Source organism: Nycticebus coucang, chromosome 1, assembly GCF_027406575.1.
Source record: "Nycticebus coucang isolate mNycCou1 chromosome 1, mNycCou1.pri, whole genome shotgun sequence".
Lineage (NCBI taxonomy): Eukaryota > Metazoa > Chordata > Mammalia > Primates > Lorisidae > Nycticebus > Nycticebus coucang.
In genome coordinates this window covers 110,364,143-110,391,753 of record NC_069780.1, presented here as the reverse complement: position 1 = coordinate 110,391,753, position 27,611 = coordinate 110,364,143, and the positions used below count along the sequence as shown (strand labels likewise).

At 42.3% G+C, this 27,611-nt stretch overlaps 2 protein-coding genes across 12 annotated transcripts in view; one reads left to right on the top strand and one right to left on the bottom strand.

Moving 5' to 3' along the window:
• PCSK1 (proprotein convertase subtilisin/kexin type 1) overlaps positions 1 to 3,995 on the bottom strand; it is a 395,546-nt gene extending 391,551 nt beyond the window's left edge. For both annotated transcript variants that reach the window (XM_053586263.1, XM_053586273.1), the window contains exon 1: positions 3,810 to 3,995. The gene's annotated coding sequence lies outside the window, so the exon portion shown is untranslated. The remainder of the gene's footprint in view (positions 1 to 3,809) is intronic.
• A 605-nt stretch (positions 3,996 to 4,600) lies between these two features.
• The window catches only part of CAST (calpastatin), a 131,842-nt gene continuing 108,831 nt past the window's right edge, over positions 4,601 to 27,611 (top strand). For 2 of the 10 annotated variants that reach the window (XM_053586161.1, XM_053586193.1), the window contains exons 1-2: positions 10,502 to 10,540; positions 18,170 to 18,232. Coding sequence is in view for 1 of the 10 variants with exons in the window: in XM_053586201.1 (XP_053442176.1) it covers positions 5,496 to 5,525; positions 18,170 to 18,232 (93 nt within the window). In the remaining 9 variants the exon portion in view is untranslated. Of the gene's footprint in view, positions 4,860 to 5,361; positions 5,526 to 5,704; positions 5,865 to 10,481; positions 10,541 to 18,169; positions 18,233 to 27,611 lie in introns of those variants that run through there. The other 8 variants (XM_053586231.1, XM_053586201.1, XM_053586211.1 and 5 more) reach the window with 8 other exon arrangements.

Sequence of the window (27,611 nt, the reverse complement as noted above, 5' to 3'; positions counted from 1 at the left end):
TGCTGCCTGGGGAAAACTTAGATGACTAGTTTTTTAGAGGAGGGGGTTGGTTAGGAGATATAGAAAGGATAATTAATTTGAAAATGTCTATATCCCAAGAATATAATAATTCTCATAATAAAATCTGATCCTATGAATCATTTTGTCTTGGTACATTCCAGACAGAAACAACACATTAAAGGATTAATCCAGCTTTGTTAAGTATTTGAAGCAAGTTGTTTAGTATGGAGAGAATAAGGTTGCAAAAATTTCTATATAAAAAATTAACTCAATAAAGTAGTGTTTGTGAGTGGGGGAAGGATTGAAATTAAGGGTCAGCACCTGTAGCTCAGCGGCTATTGTGCCAGCCACATACACCAGAGCTGAAGGGTTGGAACCCAGCCCAGGCCTGCCAAAGAACAATGACAATTACAACAAAAAAATAGCCAGGCTTTGTGGCGGGTACCTGTATTCCTGGCTACTTGGGAGGCTGAGGCAAGAGGATCAGTTAAGCCCAAGAGTTTGAGGTTGCTGTGAGCTGTGATGCCACGGCACTCTACCGAGGGCAATATAGTAAAACTCTGTCTCAAAAAAAAAAAAATTGAAATTAAAAGAAAACAGCAAGATTTCAAAAACATAATTTGATTTCTGTAGATACACTGTCTGTCAGAAAATGTAATTTTGTGACTCAGTTTCCTGTGTTGTCTCCAAGTGTGAGGGGCCATAACAAACTTGTAACAGTTCCAGGACAGGAAGGACACTGCAGGACTTTGGATTTAGGATGTACCTTGCATTCATCACCCCACACTTGGTCTCTTTATTGCCTAGTAAACACTGGGGTAGTTTCAAGTAACTAGCCATTCCATCAGCACACACACACATGAAACAACTATGGCAATTAAGTTTGTATTTCCTGAGGAAATAGAAAAAGCACCCATGTGCAGGACTGAGCACATAAGGGAGAATTCTGGCTGCCAGCTCAGCTATGTGGGTCTGGATCAGGACCCCTCTGGGGTGCTGCTCAGCTGTGGTCTAAAGAATGTCTGGAATGCTGGCTGAATTGAAACAGATCTAGAATATTCATCATTTGGACAGGAGATTGCTTGTGACCTAGGATACAGCCAAAAATGGCCCTGTCCAGAGATATTTAGGAGTTTAAAATTATTTAATTAGGTCAGGTGCAGTGGCTCATGCCTATAATCCTAGCCCACTCTGGAAGGCAGAAGCAGGTACATTTTTTGTTGTTGAGTTCAGGAGTTCTAGACCAGCCTGGGCAAGAGCGAGACCCACTTCTCTAAAGAAAAAAATAGCCAGGAGTTGTTGTGGGCACTTGTAGTTCCAGCTACTCAGAGGCTGAAGGAAGAGGATTGCCTGAGCCCAAGAGTTTACGGTTGCTATGAGCTATGATGATGCCATGGCACTCTACCCAGGGTAACAGAGTGAGACTTTGTCTAAATAAATAAATTAATTAATAAAATAATTTAACAATAATAAATGCAATTTAATAATTGAAACCAGCATTTACTGCACAATTATTATATGCAAAGTGCTGTGCTAAGTCCTTTACTACTTTGCTTCATTCACTTTTCCAAACAACCCCAGGAAGTAGATATTCAGTTTCATTATCCATAGGTAAGAAGTGAGGGAACTGAGATTCAAAATTATTAGGTAACTTGCTTAGAATATGCAGTTAGGAAGTGGCAGAGCTAGAATTGGAACACAGCTGTGAGGATCTAAAGCTTCGCCCACTATGGTGTATGTTCAAACCTGGGTGTTTATTTGACTCTCTCTCGCTTTTTTTTTTTTTTTTATTGAGACAGTCTCATTTTGTCACCCTCAGTAGAGTGCTGTGGCTTGATAGCTCACAATAACCTCAAATTCTTGGGATTAAGCGATTCTCTTGCCTCAGCCTCCCTAGTAGCTGGGACTACAGGCTCTAGCCATAACACGTGGCTATTTGTTTGTTTGTTTAGTTTAGCAGGTCTGGGCCGGTTTGAACCCATCAGCCTGGGAACATGTGGCCGGTGTCCTAACCACTGTGCTATGAGTGCCCAGCCAGCTCTATTCTTTACTTTTCTATAGGAATACTGTTTCAAGTATATATTTATATGCAAATAGGTTCCTAAATAGATCCCTAGCTGGAACAGCTGGTCAGCAGAGCACTGAGAACAAACATCACCACCACCACATAACATTACCTGATTAAGTTCACTATCTTCTATGGGTATGGGTTCAGTTTTGGGCACCCCAAAACAATTCCAATAGTAACATAAAAGATCACTGATCACAGATCAGCATGACAGATACAATAATAAAAGAGTTTGAAATATTGCAAGAACTACAGTGTGACACAGATATGAGGTGAGCACACACATGCTGTTGGAACAACCAGTGCCCTGACAGACACACTCCAGGTGGGGCTGCCATAAACTCCGTCTCTTCTACTGGACTTTAAAGTCCTTGACAGTAAGAAGCCTCCCGTACTCTCTCCATAGCAGAGGTGTGTTACTGACAAATGCTTACCATTTGTGCAGATGATACAGTAGAAACCACGTGCAGTTAAAAGGAACTTTCCCAAGATATGCAAATGCTGGTCAATGAGGTCAAAGTCCAGTAACTCCTCACTGACTATAAAAGAAAGAAAACACTGCTCTCTTCTCCAGCATCTTTAAAATTCTTCTTTGCTCATGGTCATTAATGCAATGTTTAGTAATTGTTCTGCTTATGTGAGTTCTGATTCCCAAGCAAAGCCTGAAGGCTAGGGTCATTATCTCTTATGGATTTTGATAGTCTATCATGTAGTGCAGTGTAGCTGCTCAGTTAATACAGTGATGAATGAATTCATTACTCCTGAACATAGACCTTCAGCTCCAGCCAGGTGTGGGTTCTTCTTTGTCTCCTGAGCTGTCCCCACCCCTCCTCCTGTTCACACCCCACAAGCCAGGCAGCATTTGAATCTCATAATCCACACCTGCAAAATCCCAAACTCCCACAGCACATTCATGCTTATTTACTCACACACTGTATGTCTCTCTTTTTTTTTTTTCCAGTTTGGGCTGGGCAGGCTTGAACCCACCCCCTCCACCCGGTATATGAGGCCAGTGCCCTAATCCTTGAGTCACAGGCACCGCCCCACACTGTATGTCTTTCAGTGTCACTTAAATCACCATGTGGTACAAATGCCATATGACTTCAGCCACCCTGTAAGTCCCCAGGCAGGGAATGTTATGTTTTTAATCCTTTACTGTTACTTTCACAGTGCTTTACATAGAAGACTAAAAAATATGAATAACTGGTTTAAATTCAATTTTTTAATATTCTGTTGGAAAATACTTCAAACTTTAATGCCAACTAGTCAGTGGGGAACCTTTTTCCAGAGTTAAAATAACTCCAGGTACCTAAAACCTTGACTCTGAAACATCTAGGCCCCCAATAATAAGCCACTCCAGTCCCTGGGGCAGCAGCTGGCAAAGAGCAGTCATCACCTCACCCCATCTTTGCTTTTGTTGAAATGACTGCAGTGGCTGCTCATGATCTTTTCTTAGGCTTATGACATATTTCCCCCCTTCTGAATATAATTGATGCCACCAGTTTTTCCTGAATGGATGCAGTCCCCATATACAAATCGCTTCATTTATTTATAAATGCCTGCACTACCCTCTGTTTGTAGCAATACGAGACACACAGATAGTAACCCTTTAAAAGGAAATGCATTTAAATTCTCCCATCCCTACCACAAGTGAGAACGCTGCCAGCCTGTTGCTTGAGGAAGAGGAAGTCAGAGTTCCTAACTCTGAGGGGTGGAGAGGAAACCAGAATGCCGTCCTTACCCTGTAATCTTCTTCCCTCTTAACTGTCTAAAACACAACACGGCCGAGAGCGGGTCCCAGAATGACGATGCTAGCACACGCCAGGTCTGATCAGGAGCCAGCAGCGATCTCGGGCGACAGTCTCTCCCGAGCGCGTCCGGCCAGGCTTGTTCAACCCACTTCCAGCCCCTGGACAGGAAGTGCAGTGTGAGCGGTGCCCGAGACAAAAGCAATCCGGATTCAGAAATAAAATCCGCCGAACTCCTGAGCAGCTCGAAGGGTTTAAATTAGGGTTTAAATTGTGCGCCGTTGTGGATCGGAAACTAGGGCCTCCTCTCCATAAGAGATTATTAAGCTTCCGAAATTACCAAAAACAAACAAAAAAGAAACCCCAAAACAAAGCAAAGAAAGCAAAATGACAGAACACACAGGAGCCGGCGCGCGCGTACACACCGACCGACTGGTCTTCCCGAGCCTCTTCCTCATCTAGAAAGACCAGATTGAGCCAGATTTGAGTCGGTAAATTCTCTAGAGCACAACGCAGGACAGGTCTCTAATTCTCCAGACGCTTAGATAGGAGGGTCTAGGCGCAGATGGGCCTAGCCTAGGTCCCGCTGTCCGGTAGCACAACCGCAAGATACGCCTGGACAGTTCAAGTGGGGAACCCTGCAACCTCCAGCTCCGGCTTTCTGACCGACGGGAAGCTGTGCAGTCCCGGGGGCTCGGGAGGGTCGGTGGGTGAAGACCCTGGGCAGAGGTGTTAAGTTACAGACGAGCAGCTCAGGACAGTTACCCCCGGGCCGCAGCCAGCAGCGGCAGGAAGGGGAGGACCCAACCCGGCCAGGGGGAGCCCGTGCGCGGGCGCGGGGCTGGGTCGGAAAAGCTGCCTCAAGGGCGCGCTCGCTGCCCCTCCGCTCCCTCCCTCCCCGTGCTCCCAGCCTGGGCCTCTCCTCTCCGCAGCTCCTTCCCCGAGACAGCGCCCGCTGCGGCCTCGCCATGTCCCAGCCTGGCCAGAAGCCCGCAGCCTCCCCGCGACCCCGGCGCAGCGCAGTGGCCTGCCACACCCAGGAGGTGAGTGGCGCTCGGGTCCGAGCTGCAGGGGTGGGGCGACGTTGGGAACCGGGTTCCAGAGTCGTGGGCTGTCTTCCCCGGGCGTTGCCGGGCCTGCCGGGCCTGCTGCTCTTGTGCCGAGTCTCGGGCTCAGCGCGGCCCATCAGGCAGGTGGCTGGAAGTGGCTAGACGTTTCCGGGCCTGGGTCTAGTGCGTTGGACAGGATGTTGGCCGGGTAGTGGGCCGGGGGCGCGTCGAGAAAAGCTAGCTGGTGAGACACGAGTGAAATGAGAATGAGGATGAAGGGAAATAAAGTTCTTTCAGTCCCCTCAGAAAAAGTCCGGGCGTTTCACAGGACAGCGGGATCCTGCCTTCCGTGTAAAGTCGGGATGCAAGGGTGTGGCTGCCTGCGGAAATGGCACCTCTACGCTCACTAGCCCAGAGCCAAATCAGGCGGGGCGGCGCCAGGCAAGCGGGGCGGGGCGAACTTCGGGCACCGCCCCCAGGTGCCTGCCCACCGAGCAGCTGCAGCATGAGAAGGGCGCGGTGCCAGCAAGGTCCCAGTCAGACGAAGTGTGAGCCCGGCGCCTGCAGCGAAGCACCCCGCGCCCTCGCCAGGTCCTCCGTCTCGCTGATCGGAGCAAGGCGGTTGTCGCCATGGCCTTCGCGAGCTGGTGGTATAAGACGGTAAACAGCAGCGGTTGTACCCGGGCGGGACTGGGAGGGGAGTATGCGTGTTTTGCAGTTTTGGGCATGTGAACCAATGATTGCCCAGGTTTGGCGGGGAAGAGGTGGAGACTGGCGCGACCGCCCGGCAGACCTTCAGCCTAGGCTCCCCGACGGGCGGAGGACTCACCCGCCTGTGGTATGTGAAAGCGCGCCCGGGCCTGTGTACATTGCTTGGTGTAATGCGCCAGACTTGCGCTCTCAAGTTGACTGGAACAGTTGTCGCTAGGCGAATTCCGTTCCGGAAGGTGAACTCCCGGATAAACTCCGACGCAGCTCGCGGAAGAACGCAGATCTAGGGTTTGTCTTTGACCTCTTAACAAAGCTCACAACTTTTTGAGGAATGGAGTTGGATGTGCACTCGCCAACAACAAGCGGGAGAGGCTGCTGGGTTGGGAGGCCAAGAAAAATCCAAAACAGAAGCAACTGAGATCAAGGGGCTTGCGGGAGAAGAAAAAAGAGAGAGAGATTTCATTTCTTTAGTGCATTGAGTAACTGCCAATTGGGTGTGATATACAGTCAAGCTGCTGTTTCTGTTTTGGAACCAGGAAGCATGATTTAACATTAGATTGCTTTCCAAAAAAAAAAAAAAATATATATATATATATATATATGCAAAAGTTTTGTTGATAGAGAAAGCTAAAATATTTATGTCCCCTTGATACATGGTGAGAATTTCAAAAAATTAGTTACACATTTCTCTCCCAGCATGTGATTGGAGAACAGCAAAGGTATTGTAATCAGATACTAGTTGAAGGTAGAAATTTTGTGTTAGAATCAGAAAACTCTTACCAGCCAGTGAGCATTTACCAGCATCTGCTGTGCCAGGCAGTGTACGAGCATCCAGGTACCCAGTGGAGAGCACCACAGAGTTCTTCTCGCATGGCCATGAATCAACCTTTCCCACCATTTCTACATCTGTAAAGGAGAGGTGCTATGTGCTAAATAAGGATGGTGAACCCTAGATTCATCAATCAAGATGCTATTTACATATATATTTAAAGACTGGGAATTCCAGTATTTCCCTTGAGATATTTCTTTGCAAATACTTTCCAATACATTTCCTAGGCTTTCTAAATCTATCACTTTATTGATGTTCTAAGACCAAAAGTTTGCTTTGAGTCATTCTGTCCTAAGGTTCTTATCAAAGTGCGCTACATGCATTGTGTACAAATTCGGATGCCAATGGTTCAGAGTCAACATCAGACTTACTCATGATTGCCTAAAGGAAATTATGCTGGGTTGCTTGGATGAAAATAGTTTAAATATATGCTTTTACCCCTGTTATGTTTAGTCATAGTTTGACTTTTTGCTGAAACATTTCTTAGAGTCCAATTTTGTAACTATTATGAAAAGTTTTTGCTGGTAGGAACCTCCTACAAATCAGTAGCAAGCCTGTGAGGAAGCTCTGACTTTCCCCACACCAGTGTCCAATAGAAATGCAGTCTGAGCACTTTTAGATTTCCTGGTAACCAAATTAACAAAAACAAAAAGAAACTGGTAGAATTAAATAAAGTATATTTTATTTATCCCCCTAAATGCCAGATATTATTTCAACATGTAATCAATATACAAATCACTGTGATATTTTACTTTCTTTTTAATATTAATTCTTCAAAGTCTATTGTGTATTTTATACCGACAGCACATCTCAATTCACACTTGCCACATTCCAAGTGTTCAATAGTCTTGAGTGACTGACTGGTGGCAACAGTATTAGACAGTACAGCTCTAGACCATAAATCATAAATTCCTAAGCTTTTTTTTTTGGAGGTGGTGGGATAGATGATCACAGACCATTTTGAGAATCAAATGGAAGTTAGGAACTGTTTTCCCACAAAATACACACATACAGAAATGTAATTTCCCATGTGGCTTCAGGGAGTTCAGAGATTTCTTTAAAGATCACCCATAAATCCACCATAGATCTTTTGAGCCAATTTGTAACATATATACATATATACAATTCTATACACATACAATATATATACTATATACACACACATATGCACATATTTATGTATCATGTACATGTATGTATAATACATATGTATTTATATAGACGTGCAAAAATCTTCTGGTAAATTCTATATTAAAATATCATTAGTGGGGTACTTTAAATAGTAGAAAAGGTTGTGAATGACCTAACTGTCAAAGTTCAGGCAGAATAAAAAAACATTATTAAAAGATACCTCTAAGATGTGTTTAAGAACATACTATAAAGGTAGTCAGTGATATATTACAATGTATATTTCTACATTGAATGCCATTGATATTTTTGATTTTATCTTCTGAAGAATTTCGTAGTTATAATGAATATATACACACACAGACAAAACTTTAAAAAGCTAGATTTGGAGCCCATCTGATGAGCATCATATGATCAAGCATGAAGGAGGGTTAATCTGGCTGACACTAGCAATCACATTCCTGAGTCATAAATTGATTCCATTAGGCCAAGTTAATTAAAGGTGTTTCTTAGTCTAATTAGACTCATGGACCCAGTGACAGCATGACGAAGGAGCCCAGTCATTTGAGAGGCCCCATGATTGCAGCTAGCAAGCCTTCTATGGCAGGACAGATCCCTTGGCTGCAGTGACTTTTATGAGTAAGAAAGGCAGAATTAGAGGGCCTCCAAAAAGGTGCAGACTTAGAGCAGTGGGAGTGCAGAGGTCCAATACAAATTTCCTCTAGGCTGGCTTTTCCCAGCTTAGTTTGCTTTCCACTGCATTTAAGCCTTTAAAAAGAGTAACATCTGATAATATTTTCTTTAATCAGTTTTGACACTTTTCAGACAGTTAATTAGATTCCACAGGTGCTTTTTAGAGTATGATATAGCCCTTAAGGGGTGGGAATGATGGATGGTCATTGAGATTCCATGGTGGAGAGGTGCTGGGGTCATTAGTTCTGAGTAGTCTCAGCAGATACAAGATTACTTTAAGTAGACTATACTTTTTCCCCCTTGAGATATTGATAGAAATCCTATTAATGTGATACTAAAGTTCTGTTCTCTAGGTTGTCATATTTTCTTTTAGAGTGCCATGGCATTGTAGCTCACAATAACTTCCAACTTGGGCTCAAGTGATCCTCTTGCCTCTGTTTCTCTATGTTTAGTAGAGAAGGGGGTCTCGATTTTTTGCTCAGGCTGGACTTGAACTTGTAAGCTCAAGCAATCCACTGGCCTTGGCCTCCTAGGGTGCTAGGATTACAGGCATGAGCCACCACGCCTGGCCTCAGAAATGAATTTTCTATCCTCCTTGTAGTTTATTTCCTTGGGTGTCGCATAGAAATGTAAGACTAATATAAAACACAGTTATGAGACAAAGTACTAAACAAAAACCTTTTAAGTGAACTTGATAAGGTTCCTTTGCTTACTTCTTTTTTTTTTTTTTTTTTGAGACAGAGTCTCACTTTATTGCCCTTGGTAGAGTGCTGTGGCATCACAGCTCACAGCAACCTCTAACTCCTGGGCTTAGGCAATTCTCTTTCCTCAGCCTCCTGAGTAGCTGGGACTACAGGCACCCATCACAACGCCTGGCTATTTTTTTGTTGCAGTTTGGCCGGGGCGGGGTTCGAACCTTCCACCCTGGGTATATGAGGCCAGTGCCCTACCCATTGAGCCACAGGCGCTGCCCTGCTTACTTCTCATATTCATTTCACTGGCTCCTAATTCACCACAATCAGATGCCAAGGGAAGAAGAAGGGAGTGGAATATTTTAATTGTATTCTTAAAATGAACTAGACCATGGGTCAGCCTTCTCAGTCATGCCAGCTCTGTTCACACTGTGCCACGTCCTGGGTTAGGGACCATTAGCTCTATTTTATGAGGAGAAACTGAAAGATTAAATTATTTGCTCAAGGTCACACAGCCTTCCAAATCCATGCCTATCTGTTCTATCAGAGTTTATCACAGCCAACTAAGAAACAAAAATAATACTGACTATTCGTTTATTTATTTATTTTTAGAGGCAGAGTCTTGTTCTGTTGCCCAGGCTAGAGGGCAGTGGCACAATCAAAGCTCACTGTCACCTGGAATTCTGGGTTTAAGTGATCCTCCTGTGTCAGCCTCCTGAGTAGCTGGGACTACAGGCAGATGCCACCAGGCCTAGCTGATATTCTGTAGAGAAAGGGTCTTGGTATGTTGCCATGGAGAGTCTTGAAACCCTGGCCTCAAGTGAGCCTCCCTTTTCATCCTCCCAAAAGGCTGGGATTACAGGTGTGAACCATCTGGCCTCACCCACTGTGAACATTTCTTTTCTTTCTTTTTTTTTGAGACAAGAGTCTTCACTTTGTCACGGAGGGTAGAGTGCTGTGGTGTCATAACTCACAGCAGTCCTCTTGCCTCAGCTTCCCAAGTAGCAGGGACAACAGGTACCTGCCACAACACCCTGCTATAGAGACCGGGTCTCACTCTTGGTGGGGCTGGTCTCCAACTACTGAGCTCAAGCCATCCACCTGCCTCAGCCTCTCAAGAGTGTTGGGATTACAGGTGTCAGCCACCAGGCCTGGCCTAACTGAATATTTAAAACAAAGGGAATGTTATGGAGGAAGCTGGTTACCTGGCAGGCAAGGGTGAGGCAACCGGAGATCAGAAACTGCAAGAAGCTGCTACCATCCCTAGGCCAGAGGGACAGAGGAGATAGTCGCATCTCCCAAGGGAAGCTGGAACCACTGCTGGCCTGTGCTAAAGGAGGTACTTACCGGGAGAAAGGGAGGAAAGCACTCAGCCACCGCCCCCAGTCCCAGTCCCGGCACTGCCTGCCTTTGGCCAGACCTAGACTGAAGCCTTGTTCAGACGCAGCAGGGGGCAGGGTCAGCTGCAGTGGAGTGGGCAGGGGCCGGACGGGCACAGGCCCAGGGGCTGGGCCCGGGGAGACGCTTTTGAAGCAAAACCAGGCCTATGTCTTGTTCCTTCAGCTTATTTACTGGCTAATCCTGTTTTAACAACCGGAATACATACACAAGATCATTTAAAGGTATGTTTTACGGAATACCAATTTGTACGTTGTCTCTTTGTGTGCTGTTTTCTTGACCTCTTCCTCTTATTTAACTCACTGATCTGACAAGAACAAGAGTCCTCAGGAAATGTCTCAAGGTCTGTGGAAATGTGGTCATTCAATCACAATTATTTCTCATGGTCCTGCGATACAGAGCTAATTTACCATCTGATTGGAAGGCAAGATATGTGAGTCATTACAAAAGTTTTGAGATACACAGAAATCAGCAAATCCTTTCGGGAACAGGTGAAACCTTGCAGCATCTTTGATGACCCCGCGGGCTGCTGGGGCAAATCGCCAAGGGCGCTGCGGACTGTCCTTCCAGGTGAAATATACACCATAACACAGTCGTCTCGGCACTCCTGCCGTGACCCACACGTTACATGTATAAGGCAACAGTGACCAAGACAGCGGGCGATAAAGTGGTAATTTGTTTGCTTTACTAGAAAACAAAGTCTAATGTGCAATCAGGAAGGTCCGATGCTCCATGAACAGGGCAAGGCTGCGAACTGGAACTAGCCGGGAAATGCTGGTGTGGACACCGGCCTGCGCCTTGCTGAGCCCACCCGGGGCCCCTCCCGCCCGACCCTGAGAACTTCCCCAGGGCCCCGCTCCGTGGGACTGTTGGAGGAGCGGAAACTTACACTTGGTGTCATGGTGCCCACAAATCTCCCCTCAAAACCCGTGGCTCCCAATCCTGGCTGCATGTTGGAATCAGCTCAGAATCTTAGAATAGTATACCCATGCCCCGGCCCACTCTATTCAAACTAAATCTAAATCCCTGCGCGCCACCGCCAGAGTTTCGTGCGCAGCGGCCGCTGGGCCCCCGGGTTACCCCAGGCTCGCAGCCCTCCCGCGGCAGGTGCACCGCGCCTTCCTCTGTGGGTGCGACGGCGCATACACACCTGTGCTGGGGAAGTTCAGAAGGCACCAAGATAACCTTTTATTGTTTCGTAATTTTGCCACAGCTGTCACTGGAAATGCAAATGTTTTCTCTATGGCCTTGTGTCCAATTCAAAGAACAATTTTCAAGTTTTCAAATAATCCACCCATTAAAGCATGTGATGTTTTGTTTTTAGCATATAGTTACAGGGTAGTGCATTGCCACAATTTCATTTTTTTTTTTTCTTTTGCAGTTTTTGGCCGGGGCCGGATTTGAACCCGCCACCTTGGGTATATGGGGCCAGCGCCCTACTCCTTCAAAGGCACCGTCTTTTTTTTTTTTTTTTTTTTTTAATAAATCAAAGACATTTCAGAAGCACGGGAGCATTAGGTACTCTTTTTCAAAACTGGATTTAGGCTTGCAAAAGCCATTCTTCTATCTTCTTCCTTCTTTTATATGAGTAGAAGTTTGTTTGGTTTTATTCTGTTTTGCGTGCCAAGTCCATGTCGGTGCGTGTATCTGTGTGTATGTGGGTAGTTACAGGAAGGCTCCCTGTGCTGCAAAGCTGAAGCCCAGTGAGGGCAGAGGCCCTCCGCTCGGCACAGCTCAGCTCCACGTGCTGCAGCTCCGGGTGCTCGATGATTTCCTTACAGGCTTGTGAGTTTGCTGGAGCAGAAATTTTACATATATAAATGCTGTCACCAGAATGAGGACAAAGGGCAGCAGTACTTGCCAAATATGTGATGATGCTGGGGTGAAAACAGTGTGGAAAACATTCCTTCTTGAGGAAGACAGCAGTGCCCTTTATTTAATTTCTCCCTTGCCTCTGACCGTGGTTTCTTGTAGAAATTCTTGACAAAGGAGGGGCTGGGCCCGTCCTGCGCTTCCCTCTTCTGCCTCGCTAGCTGCCGATATGGGGCAGAATTCTTAAGTACTGTATTTTGACTAATTTTATAAAACAAACCAGTTTTAGAATAAGAAAGTTTTAGAGTATTTTGTTTTATTTTCATTTTAGAGCACTGGATTGCTCTAAAGACCTTCTTGATGAAAATTAAAAGATCTTAGCTTTTAACAAGGTCTAGAGCAGCCAGTCTGCTCACAGACTGTAGTTCTAGTGATATGACAAGGAAGACAAGACCTTTCACATACTCAGCTTCTTTGTCCATAAAACAAGGTGATTTGCTGGGCACGGTGGCTCATGCCTGTAATCCTAGCAGTCTGGGAAGCTGAGGCAGGGTGGACTACTTGAGCCCAGGAGATCCAGCCCTGAGCAAGAGTGAGAGCCTGTCTCTACTAAAAATAGAACAAGAAGTGGGTGGTTATAGTGGGTTCCTATAGTCCCACCTACTGGGGAGGCTGAGACAAAAGGATTGCTTGAGCCCAAGAGTCTGCGGTTGCTGTGAGCTGTGATGCTACAGCACTCTACCCAGGGGGACATAGTGAGACAAAAAGAACAAGGACATGGTGTTGTTCCCTCCCTTTGTTATGGAGAGCAAAGGAGACCGCTTAGGGAGATGCCTAGAGTAGAGGCCTAGGAATTATTAAGTTCTTTTCTGTAATACAGGATTCATTGGTTTGTGGTTTGTTTCTTTTCTCTTTCCCAAGCTCCCTGCCCCTATTCTCTTTACTCGTGGAAAGACTTGCTGAAGGTTCTTTAGCTGGGTCAAATTTGACATGTATCATTCCCAAATATTTATTTATTTATTATATATATATTGCACTTTTTGGCCGGGGCTGGGTTTGAACTCACCACCTCTGGCATATGGGGCCAGTGCCCTACTCCTTTGAGCCACAGGAGCCGCCCTCATTCCCAAATATTTAATTCCATCCCCTCAATGATGTGAAAAGTGTTCAATTATTCCATGAATCCTAAATTTTAAAATCAGGCACTTTGACTCTCTCTCACTGAAAAGATATAACTGATTTTATATTATTAGCAGGCAATGAATAAGTCCCAAGAAATAATCGGGGGAATGGTTAGTTTATAACGTTGTTATTTACTAGAAATTGAATGGTATTAGGGAATTCTTGTTGGAATTATCATCTCATAGGGTGATAAAAGAGTTGGGTTTGGATGGGGAAATGTGCTTAGTTTGAGGAGTTGCATGGTGCAGTGTGTTTTAATGTTTCAGGATGTCTGCAACTTACTCTCCAATACAGGTTATATAGACACAGATATTCTGTGTGTGTGCACACGTGCGTGCTCACACATGGCAAGATATAGCAGTAATGCTAATAGTTTTAAAAATCTAAATGGTGGGAATATGGACATTCATTGTATTATTCTTTCAACTTCTGTATATTGGAAAAATTTCATAAGAAAACATTATAATAAGGAACTGGAAAAATATAATTTGCGAAGTTGTAAAAAAGTTACCATTTGATGCTAAGTTATTTTTATTTATGTAATTACTTTGTAACAGAGCTTTCTACTAAGAACAGATAGTTCTTTTGAGATCACAAAATAACAATGCTTAGAATACCAGAGTTTTAAGTTGTAATTATAACTCAGTATTTTTTAAAGCATTCGTTACATATATTCCCCTCAAACATATTTGGAAACTGCATAATTTTGAGGGATATTGAGCATTTCAGTGGAAGCCAGTTACTGATAATGTTGTTTAATCTAGAGGACTACAATAGAATATCTTTAGAATTACCATCAGGAAATAATTTTTTAAAAGAAATAATCTATAGAGAAGAATGTGTGTGCATTTACTGTGGGGTAACAAATCATGATATATGTATTTGCCACTTAGCAGGAAGCAGAATGCGGGGACACATCTCAAGCTGGGCAAGAGAGAGTGGAATTTTTTCTTTTTTCTTTTTTCTTGTTTTTTTTTGAGACAGAGCCTCAAACTGTCGCCCTGGGTAGAGTGCTGTGACATCACAGCTCACAGCAACCTCCAACTCCTGGGCTCAAGCAATTCTCCTGCCTCAGTCTCCCAAGTAGCTGGGATTGTAGGTGCTCGCCACAATGCCCGGGTACTTTTTGGTTGCAGCCGTTGTTGTTTGGCAGCCCAGGCTGGATTTGAACCCGCCAGCTCAGGTGTATGTGGCTGGCGCCTTAGCAGCTTGAGCCACAGGCGCCGAGTTGAGAGAGAGGAATTTTTAAGTCTTCTTATTGTAAAATGGAATGATGATACTTCTGACAAGTAAATGAAGCACTCAAAATAGCAAACTTCAATAAAAGAGTGGATATTGATAGTGATATTTTTGCTTTAATCTGAAAAAATTGGAGTTACGGATAATAAATGGATATGATGTTATTTCCTAAAACTACCACTTCTAGAAAAAGACAGATCTGGTGAACCTCTGTCTTTGTGCATCTTTCCTTATCAAATACTGTCTCTGAAAGTTGAATGATTTTTTTAGACATGTTTAAAGAAAAAAGTTAGACAAAAAAGTTTAACAGAGTTTATTTTTACAAAGAAGAGTTCATAAATTGGTTAGTACTCCAAACCAAAATTGATTCCCAGGCTCCCTCTGTCCAGTAGCAAGAGCAGGGAGCTTTTCCCCTGTATAGACTGAATGTGGAGATAAAATGAAGGAATTATGTGATTGGCTACACATAATTATAAATTTATATATATTAATAAATATATATATTTATATATAAAATACAATTATTTTATTTTATTTTGTAGAGACATAGTTTCACTTTATCACCCAGGGTAGAGTGCCGTGGCGTCACACAGCTCACTGCAACCTCATACTCCTGGGCTTAGGCAATTCCCTTGCCTCGGCCTCCGGAGTAGCTGGGACTACGGGCACCCACCACAACACCCCGCCATGTTTTTTGTTTGTTTTAAGTCAGTTACAAAAAATGCCTTTAGGCTCAGTGTCTATAGCTCAGTAGGTAGAGCACCTGCCACATATACCAGAGCTAGCGGGTTCGAACCCAGCTGGGCCAGCTAAACAACAATGACAACTACAACAATAAAATAGCCAGATGTTGTGGCGGCTGCCTGTAGTTCTAGCTACTTGGGAAGCTGAGGCAAGGGGATTGCTTTAGCGCTAGAGTTTGAGGTTGCTGCGAGCTGTGACACCACTGGCACTCTACCGAGGGCCACATAGTGAGACTGTCTCCCTACCCTGCAAAAAATGACTTTAAGTTAAGTTTCAGTTTGCTTATGTAAGGGCCCAGAGTAGAGAGTCTAGAGACAATTTCATGTTAATGACCTATGTATTTAAACAAGATAACTAATGTTTTCCCTCCAAGTCTGATTTTTACAAAACTTTTGTTCACCATTTATTCTAATATTTACCATTGACCACTAGTTCTGATAGATGAATGGGCTTTAAAATGAATGGTTCCTTTCTTTCTTCTAGATGTGTTTTCAAGGCTGATTGCCCTCAACTATGGACAAACAAACCCTTGACTAGGACATATAGTAAAGCAAAGCTTGCTTTACTATATTTCCTAGTGGTTTCATCCACCAAGCTGTTGCAGCCTGAGGGCTTTTCAGGAGATTCCAAACACTAATGCATAAGACTGTTTCTTTCGGGGAAGAATTGGACAGTCATGAAAGCGATTTATTGCTAGTTCTTCTTATAAAAAACTTTGGGAAAGATTTCAGCTACATGTTCTGGTATTCCTTGGCTTTTTTTTTATTTGTTTGTTTGTTTGTTTGTTTTTTTTGAGACAGAGCCTCAAGTTGTCTCCCTGGGTAGAGCGCTGTGGCATCATAGCTCACAGCAACCTCCAACTCCTGGGCTCAAGCCATTCTCCTGCCTTCGCCTCCGGAGTAGCTGGGACTACAGGCGCCTGCCACAACGCCCGGGTACTTTTTGGTTGCAGCCGTCATTGTTGTTTGGCAGCTGGGCCTGGATTGGAACTCACCAGCTCAGGTGTATGTGGCTGGCTCCTTAGGCGCTTGAGCTACAGGCCCCGAGCCCTGGCCATTTTTGGTAGCATATCTGTTGATATGATTAAAGGGAAAGGCAACTAATTCCATTTAGCATGGTACAGTGGCAAAAAAAAAAAAAAAAAAAAAAAGGGTTTTAATCAGAAAAACTACTTTATGACATTTTCTCATTTCCTAGATATGTATCCTTGTGAAAGACTCCAAGTAACTGTTATTCTTAGTTTTCTCACTCATAAAACCACAGGAGCCTCCTTTTTTGTGTGTTAAATAAGAATTTAAATGAAATTGCCTTGAGATAATAGGATTATTGTCTTTTTGTTGACTCACATAGCCAGGTTGTGGCTCTATCTTTAGGAGAGGTGATAGCATTTTGTATTTTGGTTTAACTGAGGGTTTTTGGGATTCAATTCAATAGTAAACTTTTATTTTCTCATATTTGTCTCCCTTTCCTACTGTTTGAACATCCCAGAGCATTCAAGAAATATAATAATTCTTTGACTCCCTTTCAGGAACACATACTTTTCAGAAATTCTCAAACTCAGTAAACTTAGGCTTATTTTATCTTATCTCCAGAACAAATGAGCAGGTAAAGTACTTGAAGCTTTTGGGTACCATGCAAAAATATTTGCATTAAAGAGTGGTTGGTTAACAGTTACAGTTAACAAACTGTACAAAGTTACAGTTGGAAGGAATAAGTTGGGGTTTTCTATTGCACCAGAGGGTGACTATGGTTAACAATAATGTACCGTATGTTTCAAAATAACTATAAAAGAGGATTTTGAGAAATCATAAATATTTGAGGTGATAGATTTAGTAATTATCCTGAATTGATCAGAACTCAGTGTATGCACAGATCAAAACATCACGTTGTACCCCATAAATATGTATTGCTATTATGTGTCAATTAAAAATAAAATAAAACTTTAACATTTGCATTTATCCCCTAGTGTCCCAATATGAAAAATGTTCCTATTTTTAGACATAAAGAAATGGTAAAGCCATAATATGTAGAAGTTGCAGGATGATTTTTACCTTTGGGATTTTATCTGGCTACATTGGTAAATACTCAGCTGGAAGAAGGCTGGGGAATTCCCAAGAGCCATCAAAAGGGCCAGGTGGAAGGCTTGGAAGGCTGTTCAAACCATGGTGAACTCAGGCTTAAATATGGTTTTAGACACAACATGGTATTTAGAGATCTCATCTTCTTCATGAACCAGATGTCTACCATACTGGAAATGTGGGCTTTAAAATTCCATGAGGCATTTTATAGATAAGATGCCACTTTGGTATCACCATCAGCTCTGCCTCTAGTTAACTATATCCTGACTTTCTGAATCCCAAATGAATATCTGTAGCCTTTCATGATTTTTGAGAGCTACCTTGTATGTGGTATAAAATTACCAATGTTCTAGGCTGGCCACAGTGGCTCATGCCTGTAATTCCAGTGCTTTGAGAGGCCAAGACAGGAGGATCACTTGAGGCCAGGAGTCCCGGACCAGCTAGGCAACATGGTAAGATCACATCTCTATTAAAAATTTAAAATTACATAGGTCTTATGGCATGTCTATAGTCCCAGGTACTCAGAAGGCTGAGGTTGGAGGACTGCTTGAGACCAGGAGTTCAAGGCTGCAGGGAGCTATGATCATACCACTGTACTCTGGGTGACAGAGCAAGACCCTATCTCTAACATATAAAAATAAAAAATGTAAAACAGAATTTCCAGCATTCTCAGAAGGAAGATTAAAGTACTCCCTACCATTTAAAGTCTATGCATTTAGCTTTGGGGATTTAAAGTCATTATTATCTTGTATCATCTTTATTGAGTTTTTTTTTTGTTTGTTTTTTACATTTTTATAGCATGTCAATGTGCAAACCAGTGGATCACCTTCCAACCCAGGAGGAAAGAAAGGATCAGATGAGGTAATTTCTACCATATTGGGTTTTTATTTTTTTTCTTTTAGACTGTAAATTCTGTCTTGAAATTTTAAGTAACGATGTAGCAAAGAGCTTTTACTACAATATTGACAAATTTAATTTTAACCAAGATTTGATTCAATAGTATAAGTGGATACCATTAAAAATTAAAACTCAAATGTTCCTGGAAAAAGAACCTTTATAAATAGTTTCAATTTAGAAATAGAATTCAGTTATTTACAGTATTTTCCCTATAGGAATTGGTGAATTTAGTTATTTTTTGGTAAACATGGCAAGTGTAGAAAGGAAACTTTCCTCATGAGAACGTTATGGAAGGAGGACAGGGCAGCCTGGATTAACCAGTCTTTCAGGTTTGTAAATACAAGGAAGAGAGAACTGTTTTCATTTTCATGGATTCTCTGGAAATACTAGTAAACCAAATCCCCCCACTTTGAGATGGGTTTTCTTTAAGCCTATGAATTTCTCTTTTCACTGAATGACAGGCCATCACCTGTGCTGTCAGGATTGACCCACTTCTCTAAGAAGGGTCATGTGAAAGTTCCCCATCCTTCAGAAGGGCACTGGATTTGCCTCCTTTCAGCTGCTTTTTATGTGTTAAATCTCAATAGACATATTCATTTTCATTCAGTAGAAATTGTGCCATTTTCAAGTTATAAAAGTCATATAGGCAGGTCCAAGCATATGAAAACTTAGAAATCATAAAGTGATTGTTTTATTTTTCTCTACATCATTAACATTAAAAAGGTGTTTTGGGAATTTAGTTCTTGCTGCTTACTTTTCTGCAGTTTCAAAATATTCACTCTATAAGGAATCTGTTAGGGCTCAATGTGCTATGCGTTCTGCATTGAGATGTACTTCTCAGTTTCCTGTTACCAATACTCATGAAAATATAATTTAGATTATTTCTTACCAAGCAAATTTATAGACCTTTTTTTTTTTTTTTTTTAATAGACAGAATCTCATTCTGTCACTCTGGATAGAGAGTAATGTGGCGTCATAGCTCACAGCAACCTCATACTCTTGGGTTCAAGTGATCCAGTTGGCTTAGCCTCCCAAGTAGCTGGGACCACAGGCCCCTGCCACAGCGCCAGGGTAGTTTTTCTATTTTTAGTAGAGTTGGGCTCTCTTGCTGAGTCTAGTCTCCAGTCTCTTGCTGAGTTCAGGCAATCCACCAGTGTTGGCTTCCCAAAGTGCTAGGATTATAGGCCTGAGCCAATATGCCCATCCCGACAGTGAGTTTTGCTTTTTTTTTAGAGACAGAGTCTCACTTCGTTGCCCTCGGTACACTGCTGTGGCGTCACAGCGCACAGCAACCTCCAGCTTTTGGGCTTAGGTGATTGATTCTCTTGCCTCAGCCTCCTGAGTAGCTGGGACTACAGGCGCCCGCCGCAATGCCTGGCTATTTTTTTGTTGCAGTTTGGTCAGGGCCGGGTTTGAACCCACCACCCTCAGTATAAGGGGCCGGTGCCCTACTCACTGAGCTACAGGCGCTGCCCAAAATGTTTTTTTGTTTTTTTTTTGCAGTTTTTGGCCGGGGCTGACTTTGAACCTGCCACCTCCGGTATGTGGGGCTGGGGCCCTACTCCTTGAACCACAGGCACCGCCCCCTATAGTGAGTTTTTATAGCCATAAATGAAAAGTGTTTTTTAAAAACAGAAAGTAAAAGAAAACTTCACAATTTTATTCTGTTTATTGAACAAATTATTAAAAAATAAATTTTTATTTGAAAAACAAAGATTTTCCATTTTACTAGGATGAAAATTGGCTCTGTGTTTTCAGTCCTTGACCAACCCTACTCTTTAAATACATGAGTGCTGTCCAGAAAGTATTCAGCCACTGTTAATGCTAATTTTTATATTGTGTGGCTGGATACTTTCTGGACAGTCCTTATATTCCCAGGTAAGTTATCTGTCAAATTAATTATGTAGGCAAATGGTAAACACTATGTATTGAAAACTATAATGTTCCTTCATTCTCCAGACCAGGAAATAATGTCTTTGGATACTATTCTGTATTAATATTGATCAAGCTCATACTATCTGCACAAAACAAAAATTTTCCTTTTCCAGTATAATCAAGTAGCTAGTCAGCTAGTTTTTTTATGATCATTCTGGCCATTTATAACTCAGAAACTTAAATTTTACCTCTTGAATGTACAGGTTTATGCAACAGCTACCAGCACAGAGTTACATCTTTATCTAATGTCTGGCCTTGTCTCCCTATTCATAAAAGGCACAGAAAAGATAAATGCTACTACCAGGCCCTATTTAAAAGTCTTCCAGAGAAGAACTGGAGGGTTCAGTGTTCATAGAGGCAGACTAGACTTTTGTTTTGAAACTGAAAGGCTGAACTTCTGCCTTAAGAAGAAGAAGAAGGGATTTTTTTCCTCTTTATTGGCATTTTAGGCAATTCTGACATCATTTTATAAAATTGCTGGTAAATTCAGATTTACAACGCCTGCCCTGTGCCAGCGCCTGGACATTTCAGTCTATTCATCTCTGTCCCAACCAACAGAAGTAAAGGGGGTACAGAGGCTTTGCCCTGCCCCCATGGCTTAAATTATGGCTTTAGACAAAGTAAGTTTCACAGACTTTATTTGAGCAAAGAATAGCTCATGAATTGGGCAGCCCTGAAACCAGAACAGGTGCTGAGAGCTGCTCTCACACCAGACTCTGTCCAGGCTTATCTGCTAGGGTGCGCAAGCGTGGAGGTGGGTGACATGGTTGTCAAGGCATAGTTCCAAAATGATCCACCTTAAAAGGTTTCTAATTCTAGCTTGGCATTGTGGCAGGCACCTGTAGTCCCAGCTACTCGGGAGGCTGAGGCAAGAGAATCACCTAAAACCCAGGAGTTGGAGTTTGCTGTGAGCTGTGATGCCATGGCACTCTACCGAGAGTGATAAAGTGAGACTCTGTCTCTAAAAAAAAAAACAGGTTTCTAATTCTTATAGTTACCGGCAAATAAGTCATTGATGAGATATTGTGGCCCCAGGGAGGGTTGATGGAAACTATTCTACATTAGGCATTATTTTAGCTTTTATGTTCATTGTTATAAAACCAAGTACAGCCTGAATTTGTTATCTGCCCTACACATTATCTATGGTGAGTTACCATTCTTTTTTCTTCTCAAAATGACCAGAGTAAACTTTACAAAACTGGCTCAGCGCCTGTAGCTCAGTGGCCAGGCCACCAGCCACATACACTAGAGCTGGCAGGTTCAAATCCAGCCTGGGCCTGCCAAACAACAATGACAACTACAACCAAAAAATAGCCAGGTGTTGTGGTGGGCACCTGTAGTCCCAGCTACTTGGGAGACTGAGGCAAGAGAATCGCTTGAGCCCAAGAGTTTGAGGTTGCTGTGAGCTGTGACACCACATCACTCTACCGAGGGTGACATAGTGAGACTCTGTCTCTAAAAGAAAAAAAAAAAAAGCTTTCTAAAATTGATTCTTTGTTCCAAATATTTTCTTATCTACTGCACTATTGAATAAGATATCAGATTAAGAAACTTAATTTGGCATCAGAATGAAATATACTGGAAAAAAAAAAAAAAAAACCAAGAAGCTTAGATTGGGTTTTGGTAAACCATTTTTAAATTAGCATGTCCCAGAAAGGTTAAATAACTTACTGTTCTCTGAGGACAAACCAGGGTCTTTGAAAGAAAGTCAGTTTAAAAATTTACTTTCTATGCTTAGGAGTGTTTCTTATAGTTGTTCCTTCTCTCTTTATTACTCTCCTGCATTACATTCAGAGGTACAAGAAGGAGGTATAAGGAAGGACATAGAGAGGATGTGATCAGGAGGAAAAGTGCTTAGGGTGAGGGGAGAAGCACCATTATATCGCCATTTATAAAACTATATGGGAAGGCGGTGCCTGTGGCTCAAAGGAGTGGGGCGCTGGCCCCATGTGCCAGAGGTGGTGGGTTCAAACCCAGCCCCGGCCAAAAACTGCAAAAAAAAAAAAAAAACTATATGGGAATTTCAGAACTTTCTTTCTTGCTGTTGTCAATAGTTCTTTTGCTATGTGTGGTGACTCACACCTATAATCCTAGTACTCTGGGAGGCCAAGGCAGGTGGATTGTTTGAGCTGAGAAATTTTGAGCAAGAGCGAGACTCCTTCTCTACTAGTAATAGAAAAACAAAAAAACTAGCTGGGTGTTGTGGTGGGCACCTGTAGTCCCAGCTACTTGGGAGGCTGAGCCAAGAGGATTATTCGAGCCCAAGAGTTTGAGGTTGCTGTGAGCTCTCACATTGTGGCACTCTACCCTAGGGGATAGAGTGAGACTCTGTCTCAAAAAAAAGTTCTTATTTTTTTGGAATATGACCCCAATATGGCCATTAAGTGATCCTAAGATATCTGCACAAATTTTAATAGAATTTGCATTAGTCATGTTGCATTTGAAATACAGATGTTTGAAGATATATTAGGATAAGTGTATATGAGAATTTATTTACATGAATCGTGAGTTTGTTAGGTTCATCTTGGATGTAGAGGGATTATAAGACCAAAAGTTGCATGGAATAACAACCCAAAGACAGTAAGACCAGAAAGCAGGAAAAAGGAAAAGGGAAACATTGAACATCAGCATCTTTAAATACAGTGGAACAGAGAAGTCTTTCCAAACCTGCAATCAAATTTATTTAAAGTGTTTGACTCACACTTCAGGCCATGCTGGAGGACGGTGAGCCTTTGAGCAACATATTTTGGTGAAGTTCCAGGAAATGGAATTTAAAGCTTAAAATGGGCCTCATCTCACAGAGCTAATTTTAAAAGCTTCAAATTTAACAATGGATGTATTTTCTTTTTTTTTGGCTGGGGCCAGGTTTGAACACGCCACCTCCAGTATATGGGGCCGGCACCCTACTCCTTGGGCCACAGGCGCCACCCAACAATGGATATATTTTCATGAGTAAAGAAAGGGAGCTATAAATAGAAGAGCTAGAATTGGGCCTTAAAGGAAAATATATTTGACATATTTCAGCAGCATTGATGACGTTCTTTCCCTCAGTATTCACCTTTCCTTCTTCAAAAATACACGGATTGGATTAAGTATTTAATGACTCAATATATTTTAGTGTTCTTACTTTTTTTGTTTTGATGTTAGTTTTTTTAATCACAAAAGAATACAGACTTGTGAAAAACAGTGTTACCCCAAGTCTTACCAGGTAACTACTGTTAGAAAATTTTGTATGTATTCTTACTGTGATAATAACACATTTTCATAATTATTATATACGCTTACCTAGTACTTTGAATGATCATATAGCTAAAATGTAATCATTGAAGAACATTTAGAAAGTACCAAAGAATTTAAGGAAAATAAATACTATCATCTAGGAATCTAGCACAGACACAGAGGTGGGTACTATTAACATCTTGGTGTTTTCCCTTTGTCTTTTTTCTATGTAAATATGTTATGTTTAATGAAATATTACACATCCCAGCATTTAGACACTGCACAAATAAGAAAGGAACATTATTAACATTTGTAGCCTCTATTTAAAATGATAAATAATGTGCTTCATGATAGATAATTTTTTTCCAGTATAAAAAGGCCCATCAGTGTGTGTGGCTTTTAAGTACACAGAAAGTCATTTTTCAAGTTCCCTGATATTTAATCTGCTCATTATTTTTTGCTCTTTTCTTGAGGGTAGGGGGACTTAACTACTTGTTCAAGAATTTATTTGGGACAAAATGTCTACAAGCAAGCAAATTCTAGAAAAATACTGTAGGAAACATTGGTTTAATGTTGTTTTATGTGTCACTCCCGTATTAATTGCAGGGAGTTAATTATGACTCAATAAGCTTAAGTCCCAGACCCAAGAAAAAGGCAGCTCTGAAGAGCCATACCAGGGCCAGCCCCACCCAGCTCACCCGGGGACCCATCATAAAGTCTATCTGGGAGTCTGACTCTCAAGGCTGACTGATTACAGGAAATACCAAGATTCTTTTGGATCGCAGTTTCCCTATTTTTTTTTTTTTGAAAGAGAGTCTCACTATGTTGCCCTTGGTAGAGTGCTGTGGTGTCACAGCTCACAGAAACCTCAGACTCTTGGGCTCAAGTGATTCTCTTAGCCTTGGCCTCCCGAGTAGCCTGGGACTACAGGTGCCTGCCACAACGCTGGGCTATGTTTTTCTGTTGTTGTAGTAGTTGTCTTTGTTGTTTGGCAGGCCCGGGCCCAGTTCGAACTTGCCAGCCCTGGTGTATGTAGCCTAGGCACCAAGCCTGCAGTTTCCCTATTTTTTAAGTTCTAAATTTTTATTAATTTCTTCATTGAGAATTTTTTAATATGGATTTTTTAGTATGTTATGTTATATTCACATAACAATAGATGCTGGCTTCACATGAGAAAGTTAATCTGTACAAATTGCACAATACTCTTGGTAACAGTTTTGTTCCCTCAAAATTCTGTACCTGTTGCTTTGTGGTGTTCTGGCTTTCTGTGATACAAAGAAGATATCTGAAACAACTTAATTTTTATTTATTTTTAGGAAGCTTATTTTTCTTGCCTTGGTGCTTATAAGATTTTTTTTCTTTTGTTCTTACAATTCAAAAAAATTACCAGGATGTGAATTTCTCTGTATTAATTTTTCCTGGAATGTTATTATTTAATGATTTCTTTCTTTTTTTTTTTTTTTTTGGTTGCAATTTGGCCGGGGCCGGGTTTGAACCCGCCACCCTTGGTATATGGGGCTGGCGCCTTACCGACTGAGCCACAGGCGCCGCCCATTAATGATTTCTTTATTGCTCCTTCGTTTCTCTTGTTTCTTCCTTTACATACATATATAATAATCCTCTTTAAATTTTTATGGTTTCACTTACCCAAGTATAATACAGTGAGACATGAGAGAGGGAGACCACATTGACATAACTATTATTGCAATATATTGTTATAATTATTCATTTTATGATAGCTATTGTTATGAATCGCTTACTGTTCCTATTTTATAAATTAAACTTTATCATAGATATGAAAGGATAGGGAAAAACATAATGGATATAGTGTCTGGTGCTATGTGTGGCTTGGGGCATCCTTTGGGGGCCTTGGAATGTGTCCCCCACAGACAAGGAGGGACCACTATAATTCTGAGACTAGACATTCATTAATCACCTGCCTCACAGTCTTCTCTTTGACATTTACCTTTGCATTTCAGAAGAGTCTGTGAAGTTTGTCCTTCATATTTTAACATCTAATGCTCCTTGAAACTTCCAATACAAGTTTAAATTTTGTTTCTTGATTTTGGTTTCTTTGTGGCCCTCTCTTATTCCTTCCTTCTTATCTCTCTTTTTGTCTCGCTCTAGTATTTTTCCATCTCAAGCTGTAGCTCTCCAGTTTCATGGACGTGACAGTATCCTGCTTCTTATTAAGGATGCTCACTTTTTCCAAATCCTGTAGTGTAGGATTTTATGAGTGCTACTGTCTCTGTCAGTCTTGAGGATAATGACCCTCTCTTCCTTTCTCGGTAGTGTTTGGAGAGACCACATTCCTTTCTTTCTGCTTGCTTATATTTTTGTGATCTCTACTTAAACCTCGAGCTCATTGTCTCTAGCCTTGCTCTGTGTCCAGGCCCATGCTAGTTAAGTGTCCTCAGACCTACAGCTCAGACAGGTGGATGTGCATACCTAGTAGAATGCCCACTAGCTCATGGCTTTCATTCAGCACTGAACATCACCTGCACAAAATTAAATGCAAGGAAGGGCCTCATTCCAACCAGGTACTGCTAATAGGGCCGTTCTTCCCTCTCCCAAGAAGGCCCCTTATACATAGGGCAACTACTTCCCCAAATGTTGACATTGCCACTGCCTGCCACAAATCCTGCTTCCCACACCCTGTCCCCCTCCACTGAACTCACCCCAATTTCTGCTTGGTCAGTTTCCAGGGTTTGTAATCTTTGACTTGGGTTAGGAAGACAGGCAGTAGTGGGGAATAATGGGAGATTACCTCAAGAAGAGGACTCCTGCCAAAGAGGCAAGACCAGGAGGTCTGCTAAATGGTCCCATTTCTCTAGCATATCTGAATATTCAGGAGAGAGGAGTTCTTCCTGGAGTGTCTTACTCTGTTGCAGACTCATGACACAAGTGGTTCACCAACTGTGCTTTAAAGTACGGTCCATTGGCTTTGATTAGAATGGACATTCTGGGCAGATTTTACATTTAGTTGACTTTCTTTAGTGTTTAGTAAAGTTGTATCCTCTTCTGTGAGACAATGAGAGACTAGAAGCTGCTAAAGAGAATATTCATACCTGCAACTCCTGGAATTAACTCGGAATGACAGTGTTGAGCTACCTGGATCATGTCTCTTGTGTTAATAGTTTGCTCAGAGTGCAACCCATGAGATGGCTTGTCCTTTGACACTCTGTCCTGCTTGTTAGTACCTCCTCCTGAGTTGTGACAGTGGTGTATTACTACAGAACATTCCCTCTCTCCTCTTTTCTGGGATTTCTCAGTGTAATTCCTGGCACATCTGTCATCTTCCTTTTTTTTTTTTTTTTTGTAGACACAGAGTCTTACTTTATGGCCCTCGGTAGAGTGCCATGGCATCACACAGCTCACAGCAACCTCCAACTCCTGGGCTTAAGCGATTCTCTTGCCTCAGCCTCCCGAGTAGCTGGGACTACAGGCGCCCGCCACGACGCCCAACTATTTTTTGGTTGCAGTTCAGCCGGGGCCGGGTTTGAACCCGCCACCCTCGGTATATGGGGCCGGCGCCTTACCGACTGAGCCACAGGCGCCGCATGTCATCTTATATATGTAGGTTATCTTGAAATAATTTAGGTCACTGCTTGCCTTTCTTTGAGTGAAACTGGTTTACCTGGGTATTAGAATTACTTATAATTCTAAGCCTATCAAGTGTTCATGGGCAGTGCATGAAGTTCAGAGCCCACAATTAAAACACAGGTATTACGTAGACATTATAATACATTATGCATCCTAAGACACTAATTCAGGCTGAATTCTGAGAGGAATTTAGAAATTTTACAAAATTCAGAACAATAATTATGTGCCATTCTGAGCACATAGTAGGGCACCTTCTTTCTCTTCTGCTGTGGAGGCTCTGAAGAGCCACAACCCAGTGGGTGTCCTGCTGGCCTGTGGTGTCCCTGGAGGCAGCGTGTTGTACTTGCAGAGTGCAGGCCGCAGAGGCTGACTACCTGGATCCGAAAGACTGCTCTGTTACTTCCTACCTGTGGGTCCTTCCACAAGTTTTTGCCTTACTAAGGGTACCTTCCTCATCTGCAAAATGAGGGTAACAATAACTCCTGCATAAGAGTTAATGTGCAGAGCAATGAGACCACCTATGTGAAGTATCTATTAATGTAATGGTGTCTGGGACAGAAGAAGTGTGTTAGCTTCTGTCATCACT